The 17,117-nt window shown below is 37.6% G+C and overlaps 1 protein-coding gene across 1 annotated transcript in view; it reads right to left on the reverse strand.

Annotated features, from left to right (window-relative positions):
- The window catches only part of HCRTR2 (hypocretin receptor 2), a 101,191-nt gene that overhangs the window by 31,183 nt on the left and 52,891 nt on the right, over positions 1–17,117 (reverse strand). The window contains exons 2-3 of the mRNA XM_036916328.2: positions 5,925–6,103; positions 3,447–3,690 (exon numbers count right to left, since the gene is read on the reverse strand). Of these exons, the coding sequence (XP_036772223.1) occupies positions 3,447–3,690; positions 5,925–6,103 (423 nt within the window). The remainder of the gene's footprint in view (positions 1–3,446; positions 3,691–5,924; positions 6,104–17,117) is intronic.

The raw sequence follows: 17,117 nt of genomic DNA on the forward strand, positions 1-17,117 counted from the left end.
GAGTTCTCAGGTATTTTGCGCTATGAGTGAGACAGCATTCGCAAGACTTCCAAAAGGGACAGATTTGGATCAAATGGCCACGTTGTTTACTGCCTCTTTGAACACTAATATTGGTTGTAGGACAATTATGATGTCATTGTCTGCTTTTATGACTATATTATTGATTTAACTTAGTAAAAAGATAAGAAACATAGTTTGTGAATTAATCTCAAATAGATAACTTTTGTTAAATTGAGCTAAATGGTATTTGGACTTAGAAGACGTTTGAACTTCAGAGAGCTGTAAAATATCATTTCCTATGGTGTTTTTAGGTTGTGACTATCACATATGTGTCTGAGTTTTAACATTTTTAAGTTGAACATAGACTTATAAATAGCTTATATTAACAAAGTTCATGCTATGTAAAAATCCTTAAAGTAAACTAAATGTCTAATGAGCAAAACAATAAGAAACTGCTTTGAATTCTTTTATATTCTTCTTGAAAACATTAAGTGATTAACAATTCATTTAATATTCAAAAAGCTAATTTCATAGATTTTATTGTTTCATTTTTGTGGATTATCATTTCAATATCACTTAGTTTTAACCTTTCTAATCATTTTAAGTAACTATGTGCTAATAAAAAAATTACTTTCAAATAGTTTCCCTAAATGACTTCTGAAGGTTAAGTTTAGATTTCTTGTTATTCAACAATAATTGCATTTTTTTTAAGGAAAATGTCCCTGCTAGGGCTAGATAATAAAATGCTAGAGATTGAAATGAGTTATATATATTTATATATTCATTGCTCAAAATAATTAGGAAATGCTGTGGCTTTACTTAACCATAATAACTGACAGGATCCCCCAGCTTTGCAATCTTATTGCTAATTGGGGTTAATGTTACTTGATTATTCAGTGCAACATCTATAAAAAAGAAAAGTTTGCAAAAGCGGTCCACAAGCTTATAAATGAAACTAATTACCAAAATACAAAACACAAAAATAATTGTTTTACTCTTCATTCATCTAACATTTAATGAACATGTCCTGTTTGTCAGACATTGTTCTGGACACTGGGTATTCATAATCTCTTTGGATCAAATGGCCATGTTGTTTATTGCCTCTCTGAACACTAATATTAAAACACTTATGATGCAATTGTTATTTGGTTGTCTAAAAAAATTTTTAATGGAGCCTTTCTTTATAGTCAGGCTAATTATGGCATTGGCCTATTATAAGATTTTTGAAAGTATATAAATATGTGTATCTGTGTATTAATAGGTAACCCTATTGTTCCTATTAATTTAAGGTAAATAGTTGGGAAACACCACAGACACATGTTGAATGATAGGTGGGTATTTTAATCTAATAACCATCTTCATAAATTTAAAAGATCCCAAATTTTAGTTGAAAGCTTAGATTTAAATGCACTTCTTTGCTTCATTACCTTGAGCACATAATTTAACTTATGCCCCAGTTTCATCAGGAATTAATGAATTAACTAAAGCATTCTGATCAAGAGATCTTTAGGCTATATCTATATAACTTATTGTATAGGAATTGCATAAAAGTCACAACAAAATCAGTCCTCAACCCACCTTCTTTCCAAACACAATTCTTCAGACTGAAAATCCCTACATTCCAGAAACTACAAGCTTGGATCATCTTTCTCTCTTTTTCAAGGGACTGTGTCCATTGTGTTGGTTTTCTTGCTTTCTGGGGTACATTTTGCCTTCCTCCCTACCTGGAAAATTCCTGCTTATCTTGAATGCTTTGCTGAACTGTTAGCAACTCTTCTGAAAGCTGTTGTTCAAATGGTCAAGTTTGTTCTCTTATTTGTATTCCTAGCACTTTGTATATAAGTATTTAAAAATACTAATCAGACTGCAATGTTTGTTTATTTGCCTTTCAGTCTCCCTATATAGAATGTGTTCCCTTAAGCAGAGTCTAATTCTCTCCAGGTTGGCACAATTCCTGGCCAATATCCTAAGTACTTAAGATGTTGTTGAACATTAAATAAATGGGCCGTAAGATGCTTAAGAAATATTTCTACCATTTTGGAACTTTCCATTCTTTTTGTTTTTGTCTGCACTGTTAATTGGGAAAATTGGGAAAAACTGAAAATGATCCATAGAAAATACAGCAAAAGAATAGCATTGTTAGAAAGGAAGAGTAAATTTCAATTCAAGAAAGGGGTACTCAATGCATTAAATTAATTTGCAGACAAATAAAGCAAATTGTGACATTTTAGTTATAGCTCTGGTTGGAATATGAAACAATCCCAGTGTCCTTTAGGTTTTACTGTAGTGAAAACATATGTCTACTTTTTCAGTTGCTGACTTCTTTAATTTTTGTGTTCCAATAAAAGTAGCAAGGTAGAAATTAACACAAATTCAAAGATTAGTGAATTAATAAATTTGTTAATTAACAAAGTAACAAAATTTCAATACTTAAAAATACCAGATCCATTAAGCAATTGGTGGAGTGCATAGCCCTTGTTGCTATGTCTTTCCAATAAGTATAAATGCACATCTTTCTAATAAATGATGCTTTCTTAATGTGTAAATTCCTAAATATGAGCAATTGTTGCATACTTACCAAAAGAGGATAGATTGTTTTTGTCATATTTCATGAGATAATTTTACAATTAGTTCAAGCTATGCTGAAAGGCAGGATTATTTTATTTCCTGTCATTTTTTGCTGTGTCCAGAATTTGCGCCATCAGCAGGCACTGACAGAAATGTTTCTTTCCACTTTTACAGAAACAACTCAGACTGTTGCTGAGAGTTTTGACCCAAAGGAGATGAGGCCTCCAAACTTCTGCTTGTTTAAATATAACTACCATACATATCAGATAGGAAACCAAAAAGGATTCATAATTAATCTAATTCTTAAAGCAGAAAATAATTATGCCAGTAATACAATTTATTAATTTAGTATGTTATGAATAGGGAAAGAAAATTTGGATAATTTGAACCCGAACAAAGAACAACATAGGTCTACATAATTTACTCCAGTCATGCTCCCAGGTAGAATATGGTTTTAAAATGAAAAATCCATGTATTTGAAGACCATTAAAGACCTGACACTGGAGGCAATGCAATGTCCCATCATAAAATGCTAAGCATTCCAGAATACGCATTTGGGTTCCTATAAAGGAATCCTTTTGGTTTTAGAGAATTTAAGATAAACTAACATACCCAAATCTGTACTGTGGATAGCTCTTCCTTTCCCTACCTGGAAAATAAGAAAACTAGGTAACCGCAGCACATTTTCAAAGGACCAAGATAGGTGGAGCTACTCCGTGAAACGGTTGAGGTTTCAGCTTGGTTTTGCTGCCTTTGAAAAACTCTATTAACAAATGCCAATAAAAGATTCAAGGCCAGCTTTATAATGGCTATGCAAATCCAATTTTCAGTTTGCAGCTGTAATATAAATGTCCGCTTGTGGGCCATAACATACTCACCGCCCCAGCGCTCGTCACACACTGTAAAGAGAGTGGTTTTATTGGCTAAGCCAGGGAGCACGGTGCTGCACTCCATAACGATGGCCTGCGGGATCATTATGATGCAGGAGACGATCCAGATGATGACAATGCTGTTCCTGGCCCGCTTGGCTGTGCTCTTGAACATCAAAGGGTGACAGATCGCGTACCATCGATCCAAAGCAATGCAGCTCAGGGTGAGGACAGACACAGATACTGACACGGTCTGGAGACAGAAAGAACACAGTACAAGAGAAGGAGTCGGTGTTAAATGATCACTCAGTATTTACTGTTTCAGAAAGGTGGTCACACAGGTAATCAGATTTAAAGTTGCCAAAAAACATTTCATGCAAGTGCTTTCTATTAAAAGTAAAAAATCTGCTAAAAAACAATATTAGAAACGTATTAGGAAAAAACCTGCATTTCCTATTAAACATGAAAAAGCTGCTATGAAAACATTGCAAATTTGTTTAGGGCAAATGTTTTAATTTATAATATGGTGCTCTTTGAATAATTATTATTTTGTCTTGAAACTTTTCTATTCATAGGAGAAAACATATCCTCAAATAGAAAAAAAGTAAAACACATTATGTTTAGTCTCAACTGGAAAACTTTCACTTATAGGGAATAATATTACATGTCTTCCTTTTAAATTACCGTATAGGAATTTGGTTGCAATTGTATTTAAATAGCATTTTGAATTATGAGTATCTTATCTCTTATTTTCAAACAATGAAGGCTGTTTGTACAGCCATGCATTTCCAACATGTTGAACCCTAAGAAACGCATGAGTTAAAAGACACAGATCTCCTTCCCATAGTTCGCTTATTGCTGGTATAAGCACCTTGCCTCTAAAATTCAGATAGGTTCACCCAGTCCTATATAATGAACAATACCCCAAATGACATTTTATCTTGGAACTTTAAGGAAATAAAGGAGTGTGTTAAGCATGCCTATACCCACATGATCAATTTATGCAAATATATCTAATGTATTCTCCCATAGTATGGATGAACCGCTGATTCTGTTTTCACTCTCAAACCCTGTCTTTAAAAAGAAGCCTCATTCTCTTTTCTGAAGCCTTCTCATTACAGATTTCTATTTTCTTCTCAGTACTTATCGCATAGTACAATTACGTTGTTTGATTTATTTATTGCCTCTTTTCTATTGGAACAAACCTCGGGCAGGAGGGACTGCTGTTTTTTTGTTTTGTTCACAACTGCATACTCAGTACCCAGGCACAGTGCTTGATGTGCTTAATAAATACTTTTTTTGAATGAATGAATAGTTGTTAACCTCAACCTAAGGTAAGAGATGTGTCCAGTCATCTTTCTCTCTCTCTCTCTCTGTCTTTTTTTTCCTTTGATCCTAGTCATATCGATCCACAGTGTGTGGAAGGACAGGTGTCTGCTTCACCCATCAGGACCTTCCTTGATGACGCGCTGGCTGAGAGAACATATGAGCGGAAGGAATCTAAGAGCCAGTGCAGTGCAGGAGAAAGGGCTCTGGGCTGTGCCACGGAATGACCCATTCACCCCTACTCTCCCATCGGGTAACTGTGCAATGCTGGGTCACCAACTTCACAGCTTTAGGCTTAATGTGTGTGTGTGGTTTTTTTTTCTATTAAATGAGTGAAATTGACAGATTAAAATTCTTGCCACTCTGCTTTTGATTGTCTCTGGGAAAGGCTGCTGAGTGTAGCTGGAACCAATTCAGCAACCAGGTTTCCTGGGCATGAAGTCTATCTCACTTGATACATACTATGTTTTTAGAAAATCATCAGCAACCAGGTTTCCTGGGCATGAATTCTATCTCACTTGATAAATACTATGTTTTTAGAAAATCATCACCTTCCAGAGGGTGATCACTCTGTCAAGTGATTTATATTTTATCAAAGTAAAATATCACAACCACCATAGGAGAGAGCTATAATTAAAATTACTATCCTTTCCTAGTAAGTGAATCACAAAGAGCATATATATTTGTCTCAACAGCATATAACCAGTGAATGGCAGAGCAGAAATTTCAAACCTGATAGTTTGATTCAGAACCTATACTCAAATCTGTACACTTTGCTGCTTTGATCATATAGTTTTTAATTTCTCAGTATGAAAGGAAGCCCACCTATAAAAACAGATGGCCCTTGATTACTCGGACACAGAGAGGCCCGATCATAAATTTGTTCAAGTCCCTTATTTTACAATGGGACAAACAGAGATCAAAGATAGAAGCTTGTGCAGCAGCCAATGATGACTTGAGGATTCTATTGCTTTATTTTTTCCTTAGTGCTTAAGTTTACCCAGAAAGCCTCAAGTATTACTCTCCTTAAGTTTTCCAGTTCCTTAGGCTGGTACATGCCTCTCTTAGCTCCATAATTTACCAGAGGGCCATGACCTTAGTTGAAAGTACTTTTTCAGTAGCTTCTGTGTTTGAGCCAAAAAAGTAAGCAAAATATTTTACCTGTAAGTAAGGAATCACTTTACAGAGGGACTGTCCAAAGAACCAGGTCTCAGTGATGTCCACGACTAACGTGGCTGGAAGGCAGGTGATGGTCACCAGCACGTCGGCCAGGGAAAGGTTGACTATGAAGTAGTTGGTTACCGTCCGCATGTGATGGTTCTTCCACACTGCCACACAAACTAATTTGGAAAGAAAAAGGAATAGTCACTGTTGTGGACTGAATGCGTGTGCCTCCCCCCAAGGTGATGGTGTCAGGAGATGAGCTATTAGGAGGCGCTCAGGGCTGAGTCCCTATGAGTGGCATTAGCATCCTTGCACGAAGGACTCCAGGGAAATCCCTCACTGCTGTCACCACACGAGGACACAGCGAAACAATGGTCGCCTATGAACCAGGAAGTGGGATCTCACCAGGTACGAAATCCGCCAGGGCCTTGATCTTGTGCTCTTAGTCTCCAGAACTGTGAGAAACTAATTTCTGTTGTTCATAAGACACCCAGTTTTGTTATTCTGTTATAGCAGTCTGGACAGACTAAGACAGTAAGAAAGCAGGTACTGATGAGGAAACACTGCGAGCTCATTAATACTCTTGTAAAGGCCACAAGTAAATACGAACAACGGAAGATAATTAAAGGCTGTGCTGTTTTCACTGGTTCAGCCAGTCTGTGTGAATGCTGAACATATGCTTAAAATTAGTTCATTTACCTTGGACGTATTTCTCTGTGGATCATAGACTGTTTCTTTTTAGTTGGTTTTGAATTATGATTCCCAGAAGTTAAAGAACGATCTTTGATTTTTCTCTCTATTCCTTCAATGCTAAGCGTGTAGTAGGTACTCAAGAAGTAGTTACTGAACTGAGACGCATTAGGAGGTAGCTATTTTCAATGATCTATAGTGTTTGCTTCCTCCATGATATTTATCCTTATCTGCTCCCAAACTCTGCATTTGGAATTTTTAACAGATAAAGAGGTTTAAAAGACAAATGTCAAGAATTATTCAGCCCCTGATTGCCAAACACTGAGCTAGTTGGTTCCTATATTCAAGCTGTTTAATCTTGATAATCCCAGGGGAAGAAACCATTACTGACATATTATACACGAGGCAATTGAGACTCAGGGAATTCACAGAACTTGGCTGAGAACAAATGGCTCATAAAGCCCAGAACTGCAGTTACAGCTGGAATGAAATGCCAAGTGAAGAGCTGGTGTCTTCACCACACTGGTTGCCTTCTTTTGTGAACATGGAGTTGTAACAAAGCACACAGAAATTCTAAAAACTCAGTCCTCTCTTTCTTCTATGACTCTTGATAGGCTCTAAACATCACCTCAAATCAAACATACTTTTTCATACTTTCACAGCCGCGCCTTTCTCACTGCCTTCTGGTATATCATCACATTTAAAAGCTGCAGTAACTCACACAGTTGCTCTTTACAGAAGGAACATCCAGTCCCTCGGTTCTCTGTCCTGCCTGTCTGGTGTATCCAAGGTTGTGTCATCACTGGCTCCTGAAGTATGTAAGCGCTGCTACCTGCACGTGTTGGGGGTTTTGCTTCATGCAAGTAAATGTGCCTTTGTCTGGATAGCATTAACCTGCCAGAGGTGCTATCTATGTACCCAAAGGATACAGTAGTTAATAATCTACATGGTGAAGAATCATCCTTCAACCACCAACAAGTGCTAATGGAATAAAATATCTGAATTTCTGAGAGTTAATTTTGAAAACTTCCCATCTTCCTCTAACTCCAGCACACTAGCACCCAAATACTTGGATGAGCTTTTTTAGGGTAAAATGTAGCCTATTATTTGAAAGTGAGACTGGTGATTTATTACCCAGTAATACTTAAAACACACACACACACGCACATGCACGCACACACAAACCCATCCTAACAGTTGACTAACACATCATGGCTTGTTCTGAGAAAATTGATTAAAGCGTTACACCAGTGATACTTTGTCAAAAAATGGCCCAAATGGTGCAGGTGTGTATCTAGAGAAGAAAACAAGACTTAAAAAATACAACCAGTTCAAGACTGACTCTCAATTCTGTGTTTTAGAGGTAAGGAATGCAGTGATGGCAAGAGTGTATCGATGGTCTGTGTCTAACCAATAGGAAAGCCAGTATGTTTTCAACCAACACTTCTGTAGTAATTACTATGTGTCATATCCTATCTAACCAATTTACATTATCAACTAGTTTAACTCTCACAATAACACTATAAGTGATTACTATTACTATCCCTGCTTAACTGATGGGAAACTGAGGCTAGAGAGGTTAAGGAACCCACCTAAGGACAAAGAGCTACTAAGTGCTGAGCGGCGATTTAAATTTGATCCACCATGCTATGCCATCCTAATGTATCCTTAATTGAGGCAGAAGATGAAAAGGAACTTGCCAACCTCTATTGGACACAACTTTTATGTAGGTTCATAGAATTTTGGAACTGGATATTATTCAGTCCATCTGGTGTGTAAATAACTTTGCAACATCCCTCATCCATTGTACTTGAACATTTCTAACAGTGGGGCATTCACAACTTGCTTAAGTACTTGAGTTCCTTTCGTGGTGGCCTTAGCTGTTAGGAGTTGATATCTATTTCCCTTTAATTTCTGCTCATGGGTTCTTAATTCTTTCCTGGAACCCAAGGAATAAATCCTCTCTATTTCTTCTACATTGTACCTGCATTAGTTTCTTAGGGCTGCTGTGACAAAATACTACAAATTGGTTGTCTTCAAACAAAAATTTGTTGTCCCACAGTTCTGGATACTTGAAATTCAGAATCAAGGTGTCAGCAGGCTATGCTCCCTCTGAAACCTATAAATCACCTTTCCTTGCCTCTCGCCAAGCTTCTGGTGGTTTGCTGGGGATCACTGACCCTCCTTGGCTTGCGGCTGTTTAACTCCAGCCTCTGCTTTCGTAATCACATGGTTTTCTCCTGCAACAGCGTCTTCACAGGGCTTTCCTCTTATAAGACCTGTCATATTGGAGTGGGGGCCCATTCTAAGAAGTCAGATTAATGAAACTAATTAATCTGCAATAACCCTATTTCCAAATAAGGTCAAATTCTAAAGACAGATGTTAATATATCAGCATCTTTTTTTTTTGGTGGGGGCAGGGTACACAGTTCAGCCCATAATAGTCTGTCCTCCAGTTCCTAAATATTCATGTCCTTCCCACATGCAAAACACATCACTCCATCCCAACATCCACCAAATACCTCACCCATTCCAACATCAACTCTTAAACTAAAATCTAAGTATTATCTAAATCAGATATGGGTGAGATTCAGGTATGATGCTTCCTGGGGCAAAATTTCTCTCCAACCGTAGACCAGTGAAACCTAGAACAAAACGCATCTTCTTCTGAAATGCAATGGTGGACAGCTGTAGGGTAGTTATTCCCATTCTAAAAGGGAGAAATTGGAATTAACAAGGGGTTCACTGGTCTAAAGCAAGTGTGCAAATCAGCAGGACAAATTTCATTAGGTTTTAAGGATAAGAATTATTCAATATGGCTTGATGTTCTGTCCCCCTACCCCAGCAGGGTGGTGGCCCCAATCAGTCAACCCTGAGTGATAGCCCTGCCCTCTGGAACCTGCAGGGAGATTCTCTCTTGCCTGTTCCCAGCTTCTCACGATTTGCCAGCGATCTTTGGTGCTCCTTGTCTTGCACGCACATGACACCAGACTCCCATGGTGCTCAGCGTCACATGGTGTTCTGTGCCTCTATCTTCACATGACCATCTTCTTAGAAGGACATCAGTCATATTGGATTAGAGGCCTAATCTACTGCAGGATGACTTCACCTTAATTAATTATATCTAGAATAAGCCTATTTCTGAATAAATTTACATTCTAAAGTACTGGTAGTTAGGACATCCTCAGGACTTTTTGTGGGGACACAATTCAATCCAGAATAGTTTTCATTCAGTTATTTAAGGACCACAGCTAAGACCATTCCCCCTGCCTTTGCTCACCTAGCCTAAAGTCTCCAGGACCCTCATGTGCAACTGAAAGCTTTTGCATCTCACGTCACCCTTATGCCTTTATTCTGAACACACTCCCGATGATCAGCAATGGCACTAAATGAGCCATCTGTGACTGCGCACACGTTTCCAGGTGCAGTCTAACAAGGGCAGCAAAGAACAGGATGATTACTTTAGTAAATATCTCTCTATTAAGATAGACTAAGGTCTTGTTAGCTCTCTTAACAGCCGAGTCACACTTTTTTTGCGTCACATGTAGACAGTTACTAGAAATGTATTCCCTTGTGTAGATGTTAGATTAAATCTTTACCTTTGAATCTTGGGGAGAATAGAAAGGGAAAAAAGAAATCTACAAAACATATTATTGAGACAATTACAGAAATTTGAATTTGGTCTTTATGTTAGATAGTATTGCGGTGCCCTTTTAAGATACCTTAAGTACGGTGTTCGCATGATGTACATTCAAGTATTAAACACTATATTTATGTCTTTTTCCCAAGGCTTTGCTTCTTTGGGCTACACAACACCAGACCATTCATATCTAATAGGATATTCCCTTTCATCACCATGGTCCCTTCATTTTGAAAATGCTGCAAATTACCAGTATATCTCTAAATGAGCTATTCAGAACTGCACATGCATCTTTAGGTGCATAGCTTCTCAATTTGTACTGACCAAGTATTCATTTGTTCAATCTGTGAGCCAGAGTATTAAAAGTACAAGGTGAACACTACCTTCTTTTGATAGCACATCAAAATTATGCAAAGTTAAACCATCTTTTCCTAAACTTTCATCCTAGACTCATACATCTCTCAAGTATAATATCCTTCCTTTCCCTCCTTAGTCACCTCTGAAACCCTCTAAATATCTCCTGCCTGTATCATCTTCTTTCTATCTCTACTGCAAATACCTGATGTCAGATCGTAGTCAACCATTAGCTAGAATATTGCAATAACCTAAGAGTTTAACTTGTACCCTGCCTATCTTGACTCCTATCCATTTTATCCATCGATACCACTCACTGCAGTTATTAACAATTTCACTTCAACTGGAGTTCTTTTCTTTTGGATTGAATATAACATCTCAGATGACCACTCCACCATTGATCTCTAGTTGAACCTTCCCCTTAGATCTTGCAGTGCCACACATAAGATACTCAGCTCCAGGGTAAGTTTGGTATCTCACTGCACAGCACACAGATTCCATGGGCGGGACATAGCTCACACTATTCCTCTGTCTGGAAATGCCTAGACTCCATTTCAATCCCCTTTTCAACTAATTAAATCCTACCCCAAACCTACCAACTAAACAAAATTTTCTCTTTCACAAAATCCTCCATTAGCTTAACTCAAGATGAGTTCTTTTTTTTCTGAAACCCTATCATATGTTTTCTGGTTTTGAATCACATTCTAAACTTATTTTGAATTATGATGGGTATTTGTATATTTTTTCTTATTTACCTACCTTTATAATTTTGAGCTGTCTGTTTTCTTTCTCTTACTCTTCGGGGCTTTATAACTCCCCTCTCCCCCATACTTTTCTCCTAGAACACACTTTGCAATAAATATTCCTAGAGTTGATTCGCCCATAAACTTACAGTTTGTCACTGCTATTGGTAGAGTACATTTACTCAGGAGTTTCTTTAAAAGGAGAGAAAAGCTCCAATGGCTGAATGAAGCATTTACTTCCTTCATTCCTTAGTAAAGCATGACAGCTGACAGAGAACTTGGCTCCTTATCAATTGTTATCTTGGCTCTCAGTCCTTGATAAAATATCTCTAACACGCTCTCGCAGATCCCAAGACATGGAGTTGGTACTATTTTTTAAATCAGATCTCTGAATGATCATCATACCCCAATATTAAAGTCCATTATAGTTAGTCTGCACTTAAAGTCTATCTCCATTAACTAAAAAAACAAGTGTGGAATAGCTGATCACACAGAGACGAAAAGAGATAACAGAAGGCGAGAACGGGGAGTCAATGAAACTCCACCTTGAACATGGACTCATTGAAACAGAGATTTTGGAAGTACAGAAGTACCAAGAAGATAAAAATCTGTTTATTATTTTTCTCCCATCCCCTCATTTAATTTACCATCTCTCTTCTGTATCTGATGCCACATAATGCCCATCTTTTCTCCACATGGCTGACAGATGAAAAGTGGCTCAGCCTGTATGGGAACATCTGCAGCTTGTGATGCAAGAAGGATTTAAAAAATAATATATAGGCATAGTCTTTAGAAATGACCTTAGCTGTTTTCCTGTTATTAAATTGACTTTCACGTAGGAAAATGAAATGTTAGTTTAAGTAAGGCCTTTGCCATTTTAATCCACTTAAAATAAACTGGGTTTTGTTTTAATATCTATCGGACCCACATATGTGCAAAGTTCCTTTCTCTGCCAAACTAATATTTGCACATGGAAAAATTTAAAGGGAGGTGATATACTTGTTAATCTCACCCTATTGGGGATATGGCTTGATTAAGAAACATATAAACTGCTTAAGTGAGATTGCATTTCTTATTAAACATACACTTGGGCCTTGAAATATCAACATAATAATTGATATTATGATATTGAGATGACTGTGCATGATATATGATTATTATGTTATTGAACATCTTGGAAAGATCTGTGCTAAATATATTTTATTTTAAGCATTTTCAAAATGATTTAATTTTTGTAAAATTAAAACAACGTATAGACATTATGCTAAACGAAACAAGCTGGACACAAAAGGACAATGATTGTATGAGTCCACTTACATGAAGTGCTTACAGTAGCCAAATTCACTGAGACAAAAAGTAGAACAGTGGTTGCCAGGGGCTAGGAAGAGGGGTGCCTAGTGTGGGGTGCTTTAAGAGGAACTGAGTTTCAGTTCTACAAGGTGAAAAAAGTTTTGGAAATAGATGGCTGCAGAACAATGTGAATATATTTAATGCCACTGAAATGTACACTTAGAAATGGTGACATCATGAAATTTAAGTTAGGTTTATCTTAGCATAATTAAAAAAATCAGTTCCCATTGCAAAAGTAGCCATAAAATGAAAAATAAAATTTTGAACCATGATGATATCCCTAAAAAATCTGAAATACAGAATGAAAATGCCAGGGGACAATCTTAAGTGTTCATTTTATGAAATTTTAAATTTCATATTAGTACCGATGGCTATCTTTCATAGCTGTAAGTTCACATCAATGGAGTTTGTTTGGGGCAAAAAAATTAATTTTGTGGTTATCTTTGTCTTTTTACCCTTTACAGATTAATCATGAATGGCTAAAACAATGAAGGAAAAAACAATAATTCAAAAGCACTGAAGTCCCAATATAGTAGTGTCAGTGTTAAAGACAGTAATCATGTGATTGTTATACACGATTTTTGATATTTGTGAAAACAAAGTGTTACGTGGGATAGGTTGTGACATTGCAATTTAGATAATTTCTTAATTGAGCAGCTTCTTGGTTGCTGTTTATTTGCATATGCATGTATATAGATACGAAGATGACAGCTTCCTGACATATTACCATGTCAGGAACAACTTAGGAAAACACTGTAGTTCCACCCTTTACCACAAAGTGTCAGTGCGAGCCTATGAAACTGCTTACTAACTGTCACTTCAGGAATGACTCTTACACATTAAATTAGCTGTACTAGTCTTTATAACGTAGAAATGAATATATTTGTTTCAACTGAGATTTTCTAGACCAAAAATAATTGTTAAGAAAGGATAAAATGGCTAATATCTTCTAAATTAAATACAAATACATGAGTTAAGGTGAAATAAAACAATTTTCTAATCAACAGCTACAACAAAAAGCAACTTAATACACATGGCAGACAGCCTACATTTCACTCCCGTAAGGAATCGGTCATGAAAGCAGGTGATGGAATGGAGGCATCCAGAATCATTGCAGAGGACAGATTTAAGAAGCAGAGTAGTTAACTATTGTTAATCATCCTAAAAGGATCACACAAACTCTCCACGAAACCCGGAGCTATTTTTGTTTTTCTCATCTTCACTGCACCCCATTGCTCTGGCACTGGCCCCCCTTCCTATCAGTTTTGTCTTGTCTTTCTGGGCCGATCTGCCAAAATGCCTTGCTCAATCTCTCTTTCTCCACCTCTACACCTTGGCAAAGCTGTCTAGCAATCTCTGTCTGTAGTCAGAAGAATAGTAGGCAGATGTGCCACTTCTTTTCCTATAGGTCTGACAGGTGGGACCCTGCCAAGCACTCTGGTGTGAACTGCGCCACCCAGGGTTATCTACTATTAATAGCTGGCAAACTTTTTGAAAAGTTGCTATGTATGCATACATAATATATTTTAAATGTATTTTGGTTTTTGTGCCTCAAGAAAATATAAAAGCCTATAACGTGACGATATCTTCTCATTGACACCTGCTCATGATGTTAAAGCAGGCAGGGGATACTCATGGGGCCTGATGATGTCACTGCAGTGGTGATACCTGTGAGGCAGTGTGGGAAATAATTAAGACTCCACAATCAATCATTTGTCTGGGAAGGGATTTAGAGAGACAGTATCTTCACACACACAAATGTGCAGGGAGGAACTGCGCATAGAAGATGTTATAAAACAGAAACACAAGGGAGATAATGTACAGGAACCACGTCCAAATGATATTCTTCAGATAGGAAAACTACAGTGAAGCACCTGGGACACCAGGCTCGACGATTCAGCCCTGCGAGTTCAGCATGAGTTCACCCAGGGAGGGGATCAGCGAAAACTTGGCACCAGGGCTTCTGTACAGGAGCTGCCAGGGACCCAAACAGTGCTGCTATTAAGAGGAATGCCTACAGCTGGCCTGTGGGGAAGGTTAGGAGGGTGGAAGGCTCCTGTGGTCTTAGTATCAGCAGCTAATGGCTGTATTGATGGCAATTTTTGGTAGCTGTAAGTTCATATCAATGGAGTTTGTTTGGGGCAAAAAATAAATTTTGTGGTTATCTTTGTCTTTTTTACCCTTTACAGATTAATCACTACAAGTCCTGTCCCCTGTGCAGCCTCTCAGAACTGCACCTGAATGTCTATCCTGTCCGCAGAGCTGCTCAAGGACATACGGTCTCCCCTCTTTGTCTTTGGCCCTTTCCCACTAATTAATATACCCAAGCAGCCAAACCTTCCCATGACATTTGACTTATACATGTTTTACTGCCTGCAGTGAACTTATTTCTTAGGTCTCCTTTGCTGAAATGTTTTCCCTCTTTCACCCCATGTATTTCTTCAGTTATCCTGTCTTTCTTCCACACTCTTTCCTTTGTTATTAACTCTCACAACTTCAACTCCCACTTTGAGGAGACTAGTTTCCGGAGTCAGAATTCTAGTTTTTTGTTTATTTGTTTGTGTTTGGTTCCCTCTTGTTTTCCATACCAGAATTTCTAACTACATTTTTTTCATCTTCTAGATACACCATTGTAAATCTTGGGACGGGGACATCCCAGGGCAAAATACGTAGCTGAAAATGAAATCAGTCAAAGGGAGAAATAAAGTTTAAAACCCGTTTATTGCTTACAAACAGTGGTCCAGGGGCTGTCGCATCTCTTTCTCCTGCTGAAGCAGAAGCAAGGACATTCCTCCCCCCAACCTCTCAGGTTCAGATCAGCCCTCAGTCACCCAGGTAATTACCCATTGATATGGAGATGGTCTACTCTCCGCCCCTCGGAAACGCCTGCTGATATGGAGATGCACTAAAGTCAGGCCAGAGATTCTGGAAATATTGCTATTTTAGCCACAACCATCTTTACTCCATATTCAATTCTTGGATCATGACGTGTATATATATAACATGTTAAAGCATTTGGACATTGTTCTGCAGATTATGGAGAATCACTGAAGGACTTTAAGCAAGGAAGTAACAGAAGTAGAAAAATACAATAAGATTTCCGTTTCTATTTTTTCAAAGATGACCTAGGATGAATGTAGAAATTATACGTTCCCTTAAACTGGAAGGAGAAGAACCAATTTAGAGACCATTTTAGAATTCTAAGGAAATAAAGTGGTGTCAGGAAAAAGAAAAAAAAAAGAATTAATTCAAGAAATAACAATGAAGTTGAAATATGAGGCCCTGGTGAGGGATTAGATACAAGGATGAGGGAGTGAGAAGAACCAGAGATGATGGCCAGATATTTTATTTTGCTTGGCAGTCGGGGAGAAGATCACCTGATCACTGAGCTGGGGAGTACAGGAGAATGAGGTGACTTCATTTAGAAGCAGGGGAAGAAGTTGAGGAATTCCATTTTGTATATGTGAGTTGGAAACATTTGCAAGTTATCCCACAGTCAATATCCATTGGCATTTGAATTTGAATATTGAAAAATATGTTAATATTTCAGGAGACACATGTCAGTTACAAGTAAATATTTGGGATTCATCAGAACAGAGATAGTGATTAAAGCCAGTTGAGTGAATAAAATCAACCAGGGTGGGAGAGTAGTAAGAAGGGACGGACCTAAGTAATATTCAGATAACTGTGATTTCAGCCACAAATTGTTGAAAGGCAAATATCCAAGAAGTGCCAATTTTCCTCTGGAGGACTAGATATTACAGGGTATGCTAGTTTCACTATTACAAAATTGTTTATATTTCTGGGAATGGCAAAGAAACCTGCTGCAGAGCATACCTTTCAGTGCAAACAACCTGAAGCATCACACATCTCTTTAAGATGTTGGAAAGTTACCAAGATAATAAGGAATGGAAAGGACAATATCATGGAGAAAAGAAGAGGAGAGATATTCATTTGACAGTTAGCACCTTTCTTCTTCTCAAAGTTTTTGGCTATTTACAAGCACCAACTAAGGACTGCAAAGAAAAAGCAGCAGCTAATAACGTGAGAAGTTGAGCAAGAACTTCAGTAGTCTTACTGAACAGAGGGCAACATTTGGAGCTCAAGGTCTATCAATGAGGCAAACAACCCTGATTTTCAACTGCAGCCCCAGGTGTGGAATCTAGTAGCAATGAACTTGAAGGAGACACACACTTCTTAAGAATGAAGCCCAGCGGCAAATAACTTCACTTACTACTGGATAGAGGTTTTCTGTCCCAAAACTGATGGTACGCCAAAGCAAAAGCAAATTCTCTATGGAAGCAGATAACATTATCAAATAATGTTTATAAGTTTTCATATGAAATGTCACTTATTCAATACAATAAATCATCAAGCATACAATACGGCAATACCAAATTACCAAAGTCTATA

This window comes from Manis pentadactyla, chromosome 16, assembly GCF_030020395.1.
Source record: "Manis pentadactyla isolate mManPen7 chromosome 16, mManPen7.hap1, whole genome shotgun sequence".
Taxonomy (NCBI): Eukaryota; Metazoa; Chordata; class Mammalia; order Pholidota; family Manidae; genus Manis; species Manis pentadactyla.